Below are 18,273 nucleotides of genomic sequence, written 5' to 3' on the forward strand. Positions count from 1 at the left end.
AGGTACTGTGATCTACTGTAGCCTCAGTTCAGCCTTTAATGCACAGGTGCTTTCCAGGGTTACTGTAGTGGGTTTGCATGGAAAGCTCACTACCTTTAGAACGTGCCAGTGTATGACAGTCTGGAAGCACAGCCCCTGAGAACAAGCCCCAGAAGCATAGAGGGGGTCAGAATGAGTGTGTCACTGTGCAGAAGCAGCTGGAAGGGAAGCTCGGGGCAGGCTGCGTGCTCAGGACTCCACAGGGCTGCTTGGACCCTGGTAGATTGCCTTCTCCAAGCCGTCCACCACTTTCATGTACTCCAGGTATGAGCTGTAGTGTGTGCACTCGAAGCTGCTGCTCCCCCTCACATATGCCAGGAAGTCAGGGGCTCCCGGGACAATGACGTTGTCGGCCAGGAGCACCGTCCCTTTGCGAAGCAGGCCACATTCCTGCCGGGGAAAGACAGGGAGGGTCAGGAATGCTTGGCAAACCCGGTGCAATTCCTGGGCAGCTGCTCTCCCATGGAGCCACTTCCAGCTCCTATTCTGCCCTGTATCCATCTCCAGCCCTAGAAGAGCATGTGGGCAACAGTGAAGGTTTGGAGGATGGCTGAGTGGAAGAGATGGTTGGAGTTTCCCTCCAACACTCTATGCCAGGAATATGGTGTCCTCACCAATAACTCTGCCCTTGAGGCCTTCCCTGCTCTGCTCTGGACTTTCTACCCGGGCCAGGGAAGACACTAGGCACTGGGGTCTGAGTAGGAGGGAGTTGTTCCTGGGCCCTTGAAGCAGTGGCTCCAGGACCTGTGTCTGTGAGAATCCTATGTAGGATGCTTGTCTATCGTCTCCGGGAAGTATGTCTGCTGATAGCATACAAATAACTGAAGTACCTACCAAGAAAGGGGTGGGGGTGTGGTAGGGAGAACCAGGAATTGGGACACCTGAGTCTCTCATTTAAAGGTTGCCCAGGAGGCGTAGGGAGTTGTTTCTAACATAATCATGTAACGAAAGATAATAACACAGCAGTTCTGTCTGATGGGGCCACGTCTGTGATACCAGCGGTTGGGAGGCTGAGGCAGGATCAAAGGTTCTAGGCTACCTGGACTATGTAAACATAGACACTTGTCTTCAAACACCCTGGAAGCTACCCAAAATGGAAGAGTAAAATCCAGTAAACAGCCCTGGTTAAAGTGTACCTCAGTGTGTAGAGCACTGCGCACACACACAGGCACGCACAAACTGAAGGCAGGAAGCTCTGTGTCCTACACAGCAGTGCTGTGCTCTTACGGTGGTCCAGGCTCCAGCTGGTCCTAGTGGGTGGGGGTGGGGTGGGGATCTCTCGCCTGTGGGCTGTGAGGGCTGAGGGACCCAGTAAATTTGGGGGATAGTCTCATGGGCCACAACATGAATGAGCTTCATTATGAATATGACATTCTCACTCAGAAAGCATACATGTCTGCACTGGTTGGAACGACCTCACTGAAGAACTTCTCTAGAGGAAAGCATCTGTCCAGCCTAGAGAGGGCCCCTGCAGTTCAGGGTGGGAGGGAACAAGATGAGCAAGGGGCACTGAGGCTCACCCAGGGACTTGGAGACATCAAGTGTTGGCTGTCAGTAAGACACGGAGACACGAAACTCCCTGATCTCATCATGACAGGAAGACAAGTACTTTGGGGGTGCTGGGGACCCACGCTGCCCTTCAGGAAACATGCCTCTGTCCTACCAGTGTTCAGGCACCATGAGCTCCTGAAAGACCCAGGGAATTCCAGGTAAGCCTGGATCTGTGCCTGAGGACCAGGAGAGGGAGTGTGGGATGCTGTAGGTAAGATGTCTGCTTTGTGAGACAGACTGTCCTGTGTAACAGTAAGCCTGGGTAGAAGTAGTTTTAGTTCATGATCACCATTTTTAAAGGTTCTTCCTTTGGCCTCAATCATACATTGAGAAAGAGAAATGAGTGTACCCATTTCCAGTGTATGCCTCTCTTCTGGAGCTAAGTGCCAGCTTTGAGCAGCAGCGCTGAAAACTTCGTTTCCTAGTTACAACAGCAATATTTGCTTTTCTAACAGCAGGCCCCTGCAACTACTGCACACAGAAAGTGCAGACCCAACTCCCTGCACTGTGCTGACTCTTCCGTGCAGGCAGAGCCTGACTGCTCAGCCGCCTGCTCTCGGTTCTCAGTGTCTGCAGGGACAGGACCCTGTCTGAGCCAGCTTCCCATGCTTGGCCTGGCCTGCTGGTCTCCTTTCTGTCCCGACTGCCTGCCCTCTTGGTACAACTTCCTGGCCTTGGAATATTCCTGCCTCTGAAATACCATTCCCACTCACCGGTCCATGCCACCACAAAGGTCAACAAAACCCTTTAGATGCCAGACACACGTGCCCAGAGCTCATGCCCGAACTTTTCTTTGTCTCTGCCCTTACATTCACCAGAGCTATCGGAGTCATGCCCAAGCCACAATGGCTCTGTCCTCCCCTCTGGGCTTGTTGACTGATCCTCCCACATTCTGGACCCCACAGTCTATGACAGGGTGTACAACTCTTGAGACAACACCACATGGACAGTCCCATGTTGGCTGTGAAAGGCTGACAGGAGACCCAATGAAGGCCAAGGAGCCACTCCATGTCTCTCTGCAGGCCACCCAAGCAAGGCAAGGTAAAGTCCCCGTATGCTCTAGTCACTTGGGAGTAGGGATGGCTTTCCCAGTCAGAGCTGAGGTTCCTGCTCGGTGAAGGTGGCTGAGCAGTGCTGAGGGCTGAAAAGGCCTAGAAAGAGTAGACACCTTGTCATCCCTGTGGCCAGCCCCAGCTGACCCCCCAGTCAGACCATGTGGCAGCCAGGTTTGCTCCCTTGGGTACTCAGCTCTGGGTCCTTCAGGCCAAGTGTTCTGGTCTCTGGTGCCCATCCCACTCCCTAGCACCCTGCCTGCAGTGCAGGGAGTCCCTGACTTGGCATTCCTACCCGGAACCTCTTCCCTTTCACCTCCACCTACCACAGGGCCTCTGCAGCCCACAGAACTCACAGACTATCCCTGGGCCCACTTATGCCCTTGGGCCACCCTCAGCAGGGCTCTTCAAAGCTCAGTGACTCCAGCAGTGCCAGCACAGAGGCCATCCTGCTGAGCCTGGGCAGTGGTGCTTCAGCTTACCTCCAGGAGAAGTGTGTCTGGAAGGTAGCGGTCTTTCCAGTGGTCAAGAAAGACCATGTCTAATGTGTCCACGTCATGCTTCTTCTTCAGCTGGGGGATAAGGTCCTGGGATGCCCCATTGAGGATGGTGACCTGGAACAGTGTTTTGTCAGTACTGTGCCCACGGTGATATGCAGGAGCTTGCCTGGACCCCCACCTGTGTCTCCATCTCTTTGGGGCTTTGGAGACGAGTCTGCACTGGGTCTCCCTGGCGGCCCTGGTTGTTGCTCTACAGGATAGGTCGGTAAGACCATATCCCTCACTTGACATGGTTCCTTCCTTGACTCCAGTGTCACAGATATGGCAGGTGCTTAGTGGCTGACCAAGGACCTCATTGTCCCCCACTGCTTGCCCATCTCCCCCCACCCCAACTCCCCAGCTGTGATACTGGGTCATACTTTGTCCTGTAGGCCAGCAAAGTTCAGCATTTGCTGGGTGATGGCAGCGTAGTCAGGGTTCATCTCCATGGTGAGCAACCTGGCTCCAGGCGGCAGCAGTCGGGCCATTCGCACGGCTGAGTAGCCACAGTAAGCTCCTAGCTCCAGCACCAGCGAGGGCCTGTACTCCTGAATTATTGCATCCATGATTTGGCCTGAAGGGTGGTGAGGAGGGTATATGTACAGGCAGAGGGCAGGGAGTCCATCCCCAACCCCGGCCTTACCCCTCTGCAGACCAGCGACATCACGCCCCTCCCATGCTCCTGACCTGCTGAGAAAGGCCCTTTGCCTCCTGAGAGCCCAGAGAACCCCACTGTATCCACCCTTGGAGAGTCCACTGGACTTTCACACACAGGGACCCCTCTTACCCACCTACCTGGCTCTTTCAAGTGTAAATGATTCAGTCTCCACGATGGATAGATAGGAGCATGAGCCATGATTCTCTCTCCCTATAACAGGCTCTCCTACAAGGACTGCCATACCCACTTCAGGCTCCCCACTTGCCTGCACACGGGGCCACGTACCTTTTGCGTCACCCACATTCATGGCCCACTCCTTCTGTGAGCAGTAGGTGTCGATGGCCTCCAGGACGCTCTGGGGGTCTCCAGGCTTTGCGTGCTGCTGCACATGGCGCAGGATGCGCTGCTCCTTTGTGTCACCCATGAGCAAGTTGCGGACTGGCTGCTGCACGAACTCAAACCAGCAAATAGCCACCAAGCCCCAGCCCAGGTGTCGAAAGAGCAGGAGGAGGGCCAACAACAGGAGACCCAATGAGACTGCAGCCAACAGCATCTGCAGGGCGGGGGCAGGATAGACAGGCTGTGTCCTGTTCCCTTCCTGCCTCACCCACCCTGTTCTTGGCTCGCTTGTGCAGAAGGAGGTCCAAGGTTCAGATCCTACATGCACATGACTCAGTGCCTCACTGGGTGAGAGCCAGGTGAGACCTGCATCCTCTCACTGGCCTGTAGCTGCAGAGCAGGTCCATGTATGCCTCCTGGAGTCCTGTGCAGAGGACTGTGAGGCATGGTCCCAAACTCTTTCTTTCTTTCTTTCTCTATGAAGGCCGTGTCATTTTGCACTGAACTAGCATTCCGACTGTTTCAAGCAGAAAGAGGAACGGTGGGTGCAGGATGGGCCACGTGACCTGTTTGTTCCTACATGTGGCAGAATGTGGTTTCTTGGGGTGGGAGTTCTCTAGCAGATTGTTAACAGGGCTAGGGGCCTGAACAAATGGTCTTGTTGGAGTGACCCTCATTTTCCTGCTGGCTTCACAGCTCCCATAGATCACCAAGTGACACCCCTAGAATTCACCAGCCTAGCCCAGAGAGCTCTGTGTCCTTTTCCCCCTAAAATTATCATTCTTTGCCTCAGAAAGTAGGAAAGCTGTAGCCCTGTGTACTTTATTTTCTTTTGGTTGTGGATGGAACTTCATGTGTATGAGGTAAGCCCTCCACCACTAACCTCTACTGATCAACCAGTTTTCTTCAGCCAGGCTCTACAGCCCAGGCTGGTCTTGAACTCCTAATCCTTCTGAGGGCTGGGATTATAGGCACATACCACCATGTCCAGTGTTTTGGTCATTTCTCTGGGGCACATCTCCTTGTATAAATCTCCAGGGCTATGCAAATTTAATTAAATGTGAGCTCTCCTCTTGCTGTTAAGCCTTGTATGGACTGATACTGGACTTGACTAAAGACTTACAGAGAAACTAAGTGAGACACTGGGATCTCCCCACGGAAGTAGGGAACAGCTTCAGATTGCAGATCTAAAGCCACAGAGCTGGGTGAGCTCAGTGTGTGGTGTTTATCTAGCACACATATGGCCCTGAGTTCTGTCCCCAGTACAAGGTAAGTGTGAGTGACTATGCTCACACACACACTCTTGGTAAGCGAGGGCTGGGGAGGATAGCCCAGGATCTAACTGACGCATTTCACCTCAGTCCTCACAGCTGACACTGGGTTCACTAAGTTCTTAGCAAATGCTTGTGAGAACTTAAAACGACAAGAAAGAGGAACTGGGGAAGCTTCTACCAAAGACTAGCCATTTATAATTCCTTCCAGGGCAGGGTGCTGGCGACCACACACAACCTGATCTAGGCTTGTAGAAGAGTCTTAAGAGGAGGCAGGACCAAGCCTAGGTGTGATGGCTGCTTCAGGACAGTCTCATGAGAAACCTCAAAGCTGAGGCTTCGCCCACACATACTCGTGTAGCCTATTTCCACACGTGAGCAGAGTGCTCACGTGGTCGCTTTGCATGCATCCTGGGCCTCAAGTGATCTCACATCCAGCTCTTGCTCTCATGGTCTGCTCTAGGAAGGGCCTGGACTCTACCTCTTCCTGAGCTGAGCAGACATGGAATTCTAAGGAACTCAATTTGGCCCTTGGTCAATTTTTGACAGAAACTGACCTAGAAATGACCAAGGTCTAGCTATCTCGTACCTTTCCAGTCTCAGAGTGTGGACATCATTCCCAATCAGGGCCCCTGATGACATATGTACTTGGAAGAAGCAGGAGAGACTTGCTTTGCTGAGGCCACTACTTCCCACTGTCACACACCAACACCAGTTACAGAGCACATGTAAACCCACAGGAAACTATCCAGGGCAACAATGGTCCCCGTGGCCACTGTGAAGCTTACCAGAGAAGGCCAAGAGTGGGTGCAGCAAAGTGGGAACAGGCGCCAGAGTCAGCCTGAAAGGCTGAGGGCTGGAATTATGGGCAACACAGGATTACCTGTCGCCAGCCTCATTTTACTCCTTTCTATGGCTCAGTTTTCCTAACTTGTGCTTGGGTGTCTTAGTTTATGCTCTCCATTATTATACTAGAGGTAGCATTGGGGTGTGAATCAGTGAGCTATATTGTTTGTCCGTCCGTCCGTCCGTCCATCCATCCATCCATCCATCCATCCATCCGAAATCCAGTTAGAGAAGCTCAGAAGCTTGCACAACATTGACAGGCTGAGGCAGTACACAGTACAATCAACAGTTTGAGGTCAGCCTAAGTTACAAACTATGTATGCATGTCTGTCTGTCTGCTGCGTGCTTGCGTGCTTTTGTGTGTGTGTGTGTGTGTGTGTGTGTGTGTGCATGCTCGCGCGCCAGGCAGTGGGTGGTGCATGCCTTTAATCCTTTAATCCTCATGAGGCAGAGGCAGGTGGATCTCTGAGTTCAAGGCTAGCCTAGTCTATAGTGAGAGTTCTAGGAGAGCCAGGGCTACACAGAGAAACCCTGTTTTGAAAAAAACCTTTATCTATACAATATTTAATATATAGCTATTCTATCAGTTCTGTTCCTCTGGAGAACCCTAATACAGCCTTCACAGCACCCAAAAGTCTTCTCCCCTTTCTTTTGGGGATCCCTGCAGTACAGTGTGAGTGGAGTCATGCCCACTTGGCCATGGGAAAGGGAGGGGCAACCGCCAAACTCAGGCAGTCAGTACTTCCTAGGGTTTTTGCAGAATACAAGATTTGCAAGTGAGAAAGCCATTTGTGGTAGTGCACACCATCAGCCCAACACTGAGGCTGTTGGGCCACACTGCAGCCTATTTCTCAAAACCCAGAAAAGATTCTACAAGTGAGGAAGCAGGAACAGAGCTGAGGTCACTCCAGGGCCTCAAACTCCATGGAGAAGCCAGAGGCTCCTCGCACCCGGAGTCTGTGGAACACAGCTCTGACCCTACTCTGCAAGCTCCAGTAACTGAGACGGAAGGGAGGACTTGCTGTTGATAACACTGTTAATACTACGCTGTTAGCACTACCCAGGTCAGTCTACTGATTTAATATTTACCAAAAATCCCAAGGGCATATTTTTTCAGTAGAGAAATCCGTGCTAAGTTTTATTGAATCTCTAGGGAGCACAAATAACCAAATGAATCTTGAAGTACAGAGGTGAAGGACTTAACTTCCTTACTTGAAACTAACTACAAAGCTACAGTAATTAAAACAACGTAAATTAAAACACAGTATTGAGTATTACGACATCTGTGATTCCAGCACTCAAGACTCTGAAAAAGATCATGAGTTTGAGGCCAACCTGGGCCATACTAGACTCTGTCCCAAGTCAATCAATTAAATCAATAAAAAAGGGTTTTTTTTTAACCTCAAAAAAAAAAAAAAAAAAAAAAAAGGAAAAGAGGATTTAGGGCTTGGGTGTTAGCTCTGTGGCTGGATGCTTGTCTAACATAACATGCATAAAGTGTTTTTATAACTAGAGCACTGAGGAGAGGCTGTGATGCAGCTGAGTTGGCAGAGTGCTTGCCTGGACTTCATAAAGCCCTAGGTTCCAGCCTCACACCAGTTTAGCACGAAGGTACACTCCTATGATCCCAGCATCCAAGACTGGAGAGTCAGAAGTCCAAGATCAGCCTTGTGAGTTCTGTAAGGTATTAACATTGTTAGTTACAGTTACTGAGGAAATGTGTATCAAAGCCACAATGGGAAGAACATTTTTCTGGGGCGGGACGCCAGGGGCTGCACACAGGGCTTCACTGAGCTGCACTGCCACCCACATAGTTTAAGACAAGTTGTCGTAAGTTGCGGTTTTTCAAGGCTGACCTTGAACTATCTATCTTCCTACAACTCCCAAGAGAATAGCTTGCAAGTCTGCACGATCAGGCCTGAGTTTTTTTTTTAATTTCTATTTTAAAGTAAGATGATAAAGTTGTTAAGAATTGGGAAAAAATTAGAACTCTTACATACTAGGTGAAAAGTGGGGAAACAGTTTTATGTTCCCACAAGAGGCTATGCAAAGACTCATCATGTGACAGTGCTGTGTAGCCCGGACTGGGAGCAAGTCTTCTGCCTGCTCTTGTTTGAGCTAAGCCAGCCAGGACGCTCCACAATGGAGTGTGTGTTGCTGCAGTGAGAGGCACCGACCCATGCTGCAGCATGGATGGGCCTGCAAACAAAACCATCCAGACACAGAATAGCAAACAGCACAGGACTGGAAGCTGAGTAGCTCTGGGAGCAGAGGCAGGGGAATAGGGAATTACTCTACAGGTACAGTGACAGCGTGGAACGATGAGGAAGTTCTCGTAAAAACTGCACAATACTGTGAACACCCTTCGTGCCTGACAAATGGCCAAGTCTGATGTTTTCATCCTAAAGTTATTTACAAAAGTGCCAGAGGAGGGGACGTTAATCATCTGCTAGATACAGCATAGAGGCTGCTCACGCTGACCCTGAGCTGGGTGGAGCTCAATCACTCAATCAGTGTGTGTTTGGATAGATCCCCAGCATGTCCAAAACACAAAGGTTCCTGGATGTGAGAAGTTTGACCTAGATGCTAAGTTCCTAAACCCAAAGCCACACAACGGTGTGCACACACGTGCACACACAAAGGTTTAGATTAGAATCCTCACTGTTGTCTTCAGGTTAGATCGAGGAGCAGGAAGCTGAGCCAGAATGAGCTTTATTAAGAGGAAGCCTCAAAGTGGGTGGAGTAAAGGGGGGCACTGTGAGAACAATGGGAAAGATGGCTTTAAGTGGAAGAAGAGAAAGCATGGAATGGGGAGCAGGGGGAGACAACCTTCACAAAGTTCACAGCTTTTCCGGGGGGAGGGAGTGTGTGTGGAGGGGAATCAGTCTTCCTTAGCCTCTGTGACTCTGGCTCCACTGAACCAGGTAGGTACTAGATGGAACCATGGACTTACCCTGTAGTTGTGAGGGGAGGGCTGCAAGGCTGAGAGAGAGAGAGGAGGGGAGGAGGGGGCAGTGAAGATTGAGCTTGGTGGTGAATACCTGGAGTTCAAGCACACAGGAGGTTGGGAAAGGAGGGTCAAGAGTGAGTGAGGCCAGCCTGGGCTATATAGGGCATTCCAGGCCATCCAGGTCTACAAAATGCCCTGGGGCTACAAAAAATTTTGTTTGGCTTATTTTAAAAAACAAAAACAAAAACAAAACAGGTGGAGGCCACTTGCCCCAATGGTACCTCTAGGTATCAACCCCACACCCTACTGCATGTGGGTGCCTTCAACTGCCACCTCCAGAAGGAGCAGCAGGAATGGCGGTGGGGTGTCAGTCACATCTGCAAGCACCCCTGAAGCTTAGCACCAGGCTGCTGCTGCCGCTACATCTGGGCACCGGCTTTCTCAGGGGTCTGCTGTGCTCCACAAGCTGCCCTCTGCTCTCAACCCCCAGTTCTGAGAAGCACAATCAGATAGGTTTCCTCTGAGATCAAGATGTTCTTGCAACTGAGCTGTGGGAGACTCACAGGGCAACTCTGGGGCAAGCATCAAGCCTGGTCTTAGGATACCTCCTTAGGGCCTGGCATATTGATCACTGCTGAGCAGTTCTTTCCTGTGAAAGCTGGGGTGAAAGTCTCTAAGACTTGAGACCCCTTACCCTTGCAGCATTCAAAGAATTCAGGGATCCACCAAAGCAACTACCTGAAGGAAACACAAATTGGAGGGCTGGGATGAGGCTTGCACATAACTGTACACGTAGCCTGTTTGGGACTCTGCACTACTTCCCAGCACCAAACCAAACAAGCACGTGTGTTGCTGGCACATGGGTGTGACTGTACATATGCAAGCAAGCCAGACACTGGCAATGGGCTTCCTCTATTGCTCTCTACTTTTTTTTTTTTTTTTTTTTTTTTTTTTTTTTTTCCTTAAGCAAGGTCTCTTGCTGAATGTGGAGCTTGCAGATCGGGCCAGCGAGCTCTGGAGATCCGCCTAGGGACCTCCCATCCCTGGAGATGCAGGTGAACATAATTTTGTCCATGTTTTGCTGTTGTGGTTTGGTAATTTGAGATGGTCTCTATGTAGCACTGGAGTACCTATGTATGTAGTACTGTGTGTCCCGGAACTCTCTGTGTAGACAAGGATGGCCTCAGACTCGAAGAGCTCCACCTGCCTCTGCCTCCTGAGTTCTGGGACTAGAGGCGTGCGCTGCCACCATGTCTGGCCATGGGTTCTTGCATTCTGCACTCAGGCCCCACAAGTGCACAACAAGCACAGTGCAGACCAGGACATCATCTCGGCTTTCTTCCTTTTTTTTTTTTGAGACAAGGACTCACTCAGCCTAGGCTGTTCCTGAATTTTCTAGCAGCTGATGATGAGTTTCTGCTCCTCCTGCCTCCACTTCCTCAGTGTTGCAGTTACAGATGTGCAACAGCCCCCTTGCTCTCTCTCTATGCTGGGTCCAAATTCAGTGTCTGCCAGGCACAATAAGCCATCTATCTTTGAACCAAATATGTTTAGAATGACTAAAAAGTTCACATCTAATTCATAAATTAATGATTCTCTCCATATTAAAAAAAAGTGTGTGTAGTGGTGCACACCTTTAATCCCAGCACTTACGAGGCAAAGGCAGGCAGATGTCTGTGAGTTCAAGGTCATCCTGATCTCCATAGCAAGGCCCAGGACAGCCAGGGCAACAAAAAGAGATCGTGCTCCCCCCCCCCCCCAAAAAAAAAAAGGGTACCAGGAGCTGGGGAGATGGCTCAGTCAGTAAAATGCTTGCTATGCAAGCATGGGGACCTGAGTTTATTTCCCAGAATCCGTGTAAAAAGCCAGGAACAGTGGAGGATGCTGGCAGTCCCAGTCTAGGGAGGCAGCCACAGGAGGATCCTCTGCAGTCAGCCAGGCCTATTTGGAGACCTCCAGGCTCAAACATCAAGATACCTGGTTCCTGAGGAATGACATCCAAGGTGTATACACACACACACACACACACACACACACACACCACCACCACCACCACCACCATAAAAATAGCTTTAGAGATCATGAAATAATGAATTCAGATACTGCATTAATCTGTGACAGATCCTGGCATGTGATAAACTTGTAACTGACAAGATCCACAGTAACAATGTCTAAATATATGAGTTGAGAACACAGTTTAGTATAAAGCATGTGTGCAGCATACACAGTGTCCTGAGGCCCACCCTCAGACACTCAGATACACACACACACACACACACAGTATATATTTACAAATACGTACATAATCAATATATCATATATATTCTGTTGAGAACCAGGCCAATCCAAGGCTTCCTTAAAGGCCCTGACGAGAGGACAAAGGAATCTAGCTCTATGTCCTAGCCCAGAGGCAGGCTGGCAAGGGTTAGACTTGGGCTGGGGCCAACACTGGAAGGAGTTAAGGTTTTATTTCCTGGGAACTTAACTTTTAAACCAACATCCTCCACCCACCCAACCCCTGCCGAATGACTGCAGTATTCAGCCCTAAGGCTGCTATGTGCTCAGGTCTCTGACACCCTTGAGAGATCTTGTGTTTCCCTTAGACAACACTGCTTGATCAGGGGCCTGCTGACTTTGTCCCACTGTATGATAGCTTCCCACTGACTGCCCCATGTCCCCCTGCAAAGATACATAAGATAGTGTACTTCTTAGTAAACTTGCTGGGTATAGAGATAGCTTATGCATACGTCCTGAGCTACCAGTTCTATCTCCTTTATCTCTGATCCTCTGGTCCTTCCTCCTCAGCATCCTGCCACTGAAGAACAACCTGCTAGTCCAGATCAGAAGTCAGTATATGACAATAAAGTTATAGGAACAAGGGCTGGAGTAGCTCAGCCTTTAATCCCAGCACTTGGGAGGAGAGGTAGGTTGATCTGTGAGTTCAAGGCCAGTCAGGTCTTCACAGTGTCCAAAACACCCCCAAATTAAAAATGTCTTTAAAAAAAAAATAATAAATTGGGCTGGTGAGATGGCTCAGTGGTTAAGAGCACTGACTGCTCTTCCAGAGGTCATGAGTTCAAATCCCATCAACCACATGGTGGCTCACAACCATCCATAATGAGATCTGATGCCCTCATATGGGTGTCTGAAGACAGCTACAGTGTACTTACACAAAATAAATAAATAAATTCTTTAAAAAATTAAAAAATAAATAAAAAATAAATTAAAAAAAAATAAAAAATTAAAAGTGAATAAAGAATTAAGGACATGGAACTGAGTAAAACAAAGAGAAGGCGAGCTCCGCCCCCTGCAGCTCAGCACACAGTCGCTATCTAGGGCTCTGTTTTTTATTTGTTGGTTATAAAAAGAAACTAGTTTATCTTTAGCCCTCCATGACTCAGAACTATTGAGTAAGTTACATTTGTTAAACTAAATGGAAACATTTGTCTTTTTCTCACTGTCTGATCCCTCCAAATAACAAACTTCCCAGTACCTCCTTTCATGGTAGCAGTTATTTACAGAGCTGCAATTAGGGTCTGTTCTCTCCCAGCAACTGGACATAACTGGAAACTTCAGGCAGCCTGTTGACTGGAATGTCGCATTGGAGACCCATCACCCAGAATCAGGCAGAGAGCTTCGAGGAACTAAGTTCGAGTTTACTGAGTTTACAAAGCCCTCTTGTAATTTTGCTGGCCAGGTTTGGTAGCATCTGTCATCCTACCATTCTGGAAGCAGAGGCAGGAAGATTGCTGCAAGTCCACAAGCCTAGTCTACACAGTTATCTAAGTTATCAAGGTACTTGAGAGACCCTGTCTCAAAACAAAACAACTCCATATTGTGCCTTTAAACAAACAAAAACCAAAGTATAAGGGCAGGGTGGTGGTGCATGGTTTTAATCCCAACATTGGAATGCATTGATGGACCTCTGCATTTGAGGCCAGCCTGGTCTACAGAGTGAGTTCCAGAACAGCTAGGGCTACACAGAGAAACCCTGTCTTGAACAATCAAAATAACGACAAATAAATAAATAAATAAATAAAATAAAAGCATTCTGATTTTCTTAGAGCAGGCCTGCTTATTCATGCAAGTAAAGTATGAATACTAGTTGGCCTCAGAGGTCCATAAGGAATTTTAAACTCTTAAAACACCTCTGAAGGCTCAGAAACATCCAAGAATATGCCATCATCCCTCTATGCAGTATACCCTCTATAAATTTGGGTGTCCCTTGCTCTCACTAAAGTCAAAGCATCCTAAGGTTCCTGGGGCTGCCTTGACCTCACAAGGATTTGACTGCTTCTGCTTCCTGAATGCTGGAATTAGAAGTATGCCCAGCTACAATTCTTTTATTTGTATTTATATGTCTGTGTGATTGTGTGTGTGTGTGCTCATGGAGACCAGAGGAGGGTGTCCAATCTCCTGGAGCTGGAGTTACAGGGGCTCATGAGTCCCTTGATGCTAAGCATACGAACCCAGGTCCCTAAGAGCAGGATTTGCTCTTAACCCTGATGCATCTCTCCAGGACCTAATTTTTGTTTGTTTGTTTGTTTTTGTTTTTTCAAGACAGAGTTTCTCATGTAGCCCTGGCTGTCCTGAAACTTCCTCTGTAGACCAGGCTGGTCTCAAACTCAGAGATCTGCCTGCCTCTGACTCCCAAGTGCTGGGATCAAAAGAATGTGCCACCCTTGCTGGGCTTAGAATTCTGTTTTAAACAGGAATTATCTTGGGCTGTGCTCAAGAGCTCAGTGGTTAGCATACACCAGAGGCTTGGGCGCAATCACAGCCCTGTACAAAAAGTCAAAATGCTGTTCTATGTGTATCAGAAAGGGAGGGGCCGTCCTGTGTTTCAACAGAGAAGTACAACACACTTTGGCAGCTTTTTAGATTCTTATTTTCCTTTTCTCCTCCTCCTTCCTCTTCTATTAAGACAGGGTCTCACGTATCCCTGGCTGGGCTTGGACTTGCTACACAGCCAAGACTGGCCTTAAACTCCTGATCCCATGGTTTCTCCTCCCAGACTGAAAGCTCAAGCATGATTGCTGCACCCCTCACGCCCCGACTTCAGACTCTCATCTTCTTCCCTATCTTTGAGGATTTCTGACTTACCTGTTTCATCCTGTTTTCTTACATGCTTTGTTGATTTTGGAGGTGAGGGGTGATGGATAATATTTCATATAGCCCAGACTACCCTCAAACTTGCTCTGGAGATGAGGCTGACATAGAATTTATCATACTCTTGCTTTATTTTTTGGGTGCTGAAAATACAGACATATGCCACTATGCTTAGTTTAATGAAGTGCTAGTGAGTGAACCCAGGGCCTCATGCATGCCAGGCAAGCACTCTACCAACTGAGCTACCCTCCCGAGCCTTTATTCGTCCCTTCTGAAGTCAGAAAAACTCAAGAGGAAAAGGGGAAGAACTCCCTTATTCCAGGGTTCAGTTACTGTTGGCTGAAAGTCAAGAAACTTCAATATAACTGGTAAAAAGCCAAAATAAAAGCCAAAATTGCCTAGAGAAAGAATAGTGTTTTCCTAAAGGCATTCAAATGATGGTAAAACAGCTGGGGCTGGAAATTTCACCCAGGTCCGATCCCTAAACCCACTTAAAGCCAAACATGGTAATACATGTCTGTAATCCCAGTGCTGTGAGATGAGAGATAGAGACAGAAAAATCCCCAGAAGTAAACAAGAGAAAAGAGCCTGCTCCAAGCAACTGGGGAGGTGAGAAAAGCCATCTGCAGTCGTCCTCTGGGCTCCACGTGCTCACTGCTCATCATGGGGTATGCTTGCACACACAAACACATAAAGAGCCAGGCATCTTGGCTCAGGACCGTCACCTTACTAGCTTCATTTGCAAGAAGAAAATGGTGCTGCTTTTTCTTCTTCTCCTTTTTCTCTTTCTCTAAAGACAGGGTCTGTAACCCAGGCTGGTCTGGAAATCACTTTGTAGCAGAGTGGCCTAAAATCCGTGCCTCTCTTGCTTCTGCCCGAGTGCTGGGGCCACAGGTGTGTGCCGACACACCGCTTCATCTTTAAAGCTTCGTGTAAATACATCCACACGCTACACCTGGCTTTAACAGCTGCCCCAAACTCTCCAAACTGTTCTCAGTTTTTCTCCTTCCTAATCTCTTGACCCTTGGACAGGCTTTTGTCCTGGTGTGGGTCCTGCTGGGAACAGTGCTTGACGCAGCTGTGCCATCCCACTAGGGTCTGGAAAAGCCTAAGGGAGAACCTGACAGAAATGTCAGATTTCAACACACCAAATACTCTACTCTGTGGAGAACTTTCTGCCAGGAGCCATGATGGAGGTGCACACACTGTCCCAGGAAACGATCACGCCTGAAAGCTTGTGCTCATATGCCTCACCTCACACACTCACAGGACAGCTTGGTAAAGCCTTCAGACTGCTCCTCAACGACTACTGATCTCAAAGGCACCTGGCACCTAGGAATATGTTCAACACACGACTCAAAATCTGATTTGTGGCTAACACCAACCTTTCCGTGTTTTCTTAAGAACGACCCTCACAAAGCCCTTGCTCTCGCCAGTTAGCCCTTGTGAGGAGAAAGGTCATGGAACATAAAATGGACTTCTGCTCAGTAGGAAGGCTGTCTCCCTCCTTGGAAAAGTGTCCTCTCATTGAACAAGAAGGCTTAGCCACAACTGGCCAAACTCCTTTTAAAGACATAAACGTTAACCTTATTTAACCTTATCTCCGAGAGCTCAAGGCTGCATCCCCAGGGCAACGTTAAACCCCAAAGTATCTGCTTGAGAAAACTCAAGGAACCGGTGGAACCGGTGGAACTGATTTTCTGCAGCTAAAGCCAGAAGCCCTTAGTCCCAGCTTTGGTGAGAGCATGGGAATTAGCCCGGTAGTACAACCCGAGGATCCTGCATTAACCACCCTTCCCCCCTGCTGTTTTAATTGCTCCCTTCACCGATTCTGTGCTCCTTTGTTCCCCAGGAACCATATCCACATGTCACCTCTGTCAAATGGAGATAACTCAGTCGGTCCCCTACTGTCAGTAGTTCCTAGGTAAAATCTGCCCCGCCAATAATTAGGGTGATTTTGTTTCTCTGTGACAATCTGTCCTCTAGAGCCCTATCCCACCACAAGCCCCTAAAAACAGTTACAAGTGATTATGGGAGCTCTCACAGTACTCCTAATGCTTGGAGGGCCAACAAGGACCCCAAAGTCCCTGGCTGGAAGACTTTCTCTTTCTATCACACTGTCTATCACACACCCAAAGACTGTCCTAGGGCTCCGGCCCTACTGCTCCTGAGCTCCAAGGGGTCCCTTTCCGTGGGGTAGCCTATTCTTTTGCAAGGAGTGATCCAGGGGCATCCTAAGGCCTCTCTCAAGAACACCTGTTGAGAAGATTGCTCAACAGCTTCCAACTCCACTGACCACCCCTGGGCCCTGTAACTCTGACCCTAAGGTTTGCATCCCACACCAAGAACTAAGTCAGACCCTCTTATGATGGGCCAGGTCCTGGATGTGCCACATCCTGTTCAAGGTTACGCCCAACTCCATAGGCCCACTGATACTCCCACCCCAGCACTGATACTCTCATGGGTTCCCCATGAGAAGTGTGGAGATCTGCCTCGCTTCCACAGTCAAGTGTCCACATTCCCCAATCCCGGCTTGCGCTCCCCTAGGTCAGGCCCAGTCCCCACGTATGGGCCCTTCACCCCAGTCCCAGTTCCGTGCACGCAGATTCCGATCCGGGGCCGAGCTCCCTGCGGAGCAAGAGCGCCGGCTGCAGCACTCACCTCGTCAAGGCGGCGCACAGGTCCGACCCCGAGGCGCGGACTGCTCAGGCAGCGCGAAGGGCAGCCCCGACCGCCTGAGGTCCCCAGGCCATGGCGGCGATGGTGGTGGCGCTGCGTGGGCCCAGTGTGCGCTTCCGGCCGCGGACACGGGCTCTGACACGCGGGACACGGGGCGCAGCGAGCGCAGCGGGAGGTAGGGTGGGGTCGTGGGCGGTGCACGCGGAGAGGGCGCCTGTGCGAGTGTCCACAGGGGGTCGCGGTGGCGGGGCTCTGCTGGAACGTGTCCGCGTGGGCGTGCCCGCGGAGGCCGGGGTATCACAAGACCAGTGCTCCGGTTAGAAGGGGACCTGCTTCTAGCAGGGTTGCTTCCCTTACCGGTGGCTAAAATGTTAGAGGTGCTGTGATTGAGGTCCTCCGGTGGTGGCAGCAAGCCTAGCCTTCTGGGGTTTGTGTCCCCAATATTAATTGTAGCCCTGATGTCAGGGCTATGATGGGATAATATCAAGGGTTCTGATGGTCACAGGTACCCCACTGGCCCACACACAGTTGTGCAGCAGGTGCAGCAGCTCTTTTTACTGTTGTTCTAGCCTTTTCTTTTTGTTTTTGTCCGTAATCCTACCCCCACGTAGCTCAAGCTGGCCACAGACTGCTTCGTTAGTTGCCACCGACCTTGGCCTTCTGGGGTTACAGTCACAAACTACCTTGGTTTGTTGTTTTTAGCTTGTTTTTTATTTTTTGAGTCATGGTCAATCAGCAGTGCAGCCCGAGCTGGCCTTGAACTGCTTGTTGTTCCTGCCTCTGCTTCCAAATGTACCCTTCATGACTTGCATGTGTAGGGAGTGAGAAGATACTAGAAAGTTTGTGGGACCAAGCCCCAGTGCTTGTCAGGATCCTTGGGAAGGAGAAGAAACAACTTGTTTGCACCAGGGAGAGTTATTGCTGAAATCAGGATAGTAATTATTTTCTTCTTTTTTTTTTGTTTTTGTTTTTTTGTTTGTTTGTTTGTTTATTTTGTTTTTCGAGACAGAGTTTCTCTGTGTAGTTCTGGCTGTCCTGGAACTCACTCTGTAGACCAGGCTGGCCTCGAACTCAGAAATCCGCCTGCCTCTGCCTCCCAAGTGCTGGGATTAAAGGCGTGTGCCACCACCACCCGGCTTAGTAATTATTTTCAAAGGGGGAAGCTGAGTACCCTCAGCGTGTTCACACTACCCCAATAGGCCAAGTTCCTCAGAATTTCCCAGTGGTATGATCAGTTTCA

The 18,273-nt window shown here is 49.5% G+C and overlaps 2 protein-coding genes across 2 annotated transcripts in view; one reads left to right on the forward strand and one right to left on the reverse strand.

Annotated features, from left to right (window-relative positions):
• On the reverse strand, positions 1-17,155 carry Comt (catechol-O-methyltransferase). The gene is made up of 5 exons (XM_034515350.2): positions 17,016-17,155; positions 4,125-4,392; positions 3,562-3,755; positions 3,125-3,256; positions 1-429 (listed from the first exon to the last, which is right to left on the reverse strand). Exons 2-5 carry the CDS (start codon positions 4,390-4,392, stop codon positions 229-231), a joined length of 795 nt encoding a protein of 264 aa, XP_034371241.1. The 5' UTR covers positions 17,016-17,155; the 3' UTR covers positions 1-228.
• Txnrd2 (thioredoxin reductase 2) overlaps positions 17,074-18,273 on the forward strand; it is a 54,171-nt gene continuing 52,971 nt past the window's right edge. The window contains exon 1 of the mRNA XM_034515349.2: positions 17,074-17,208. Within this exon, the coding sequence (XP_034371240.1) occupies positions 17,106-17,208 (103 nt within the window). The 5' untranslated portion in view covers positions 17,074-17,105. The remainder of the gene's footprint in view (positions 17,209-18,273) is intronic.

This window comes from Arvicanthis niloticus, chromosome 12 (assembly GCF_011762505.2).
Source record: "Arvicanthis niloticus isolate mArvNil1 chromosome 12, mArvNil1.pat.X, whole genome shotgun sequence".
Taxonomy (NCBI): Eukaryota; Metazoa; Chordata; class Mammalia; order Rodentia; family Muridae; genus Arvicanthis; species Arvicanthis niloticus.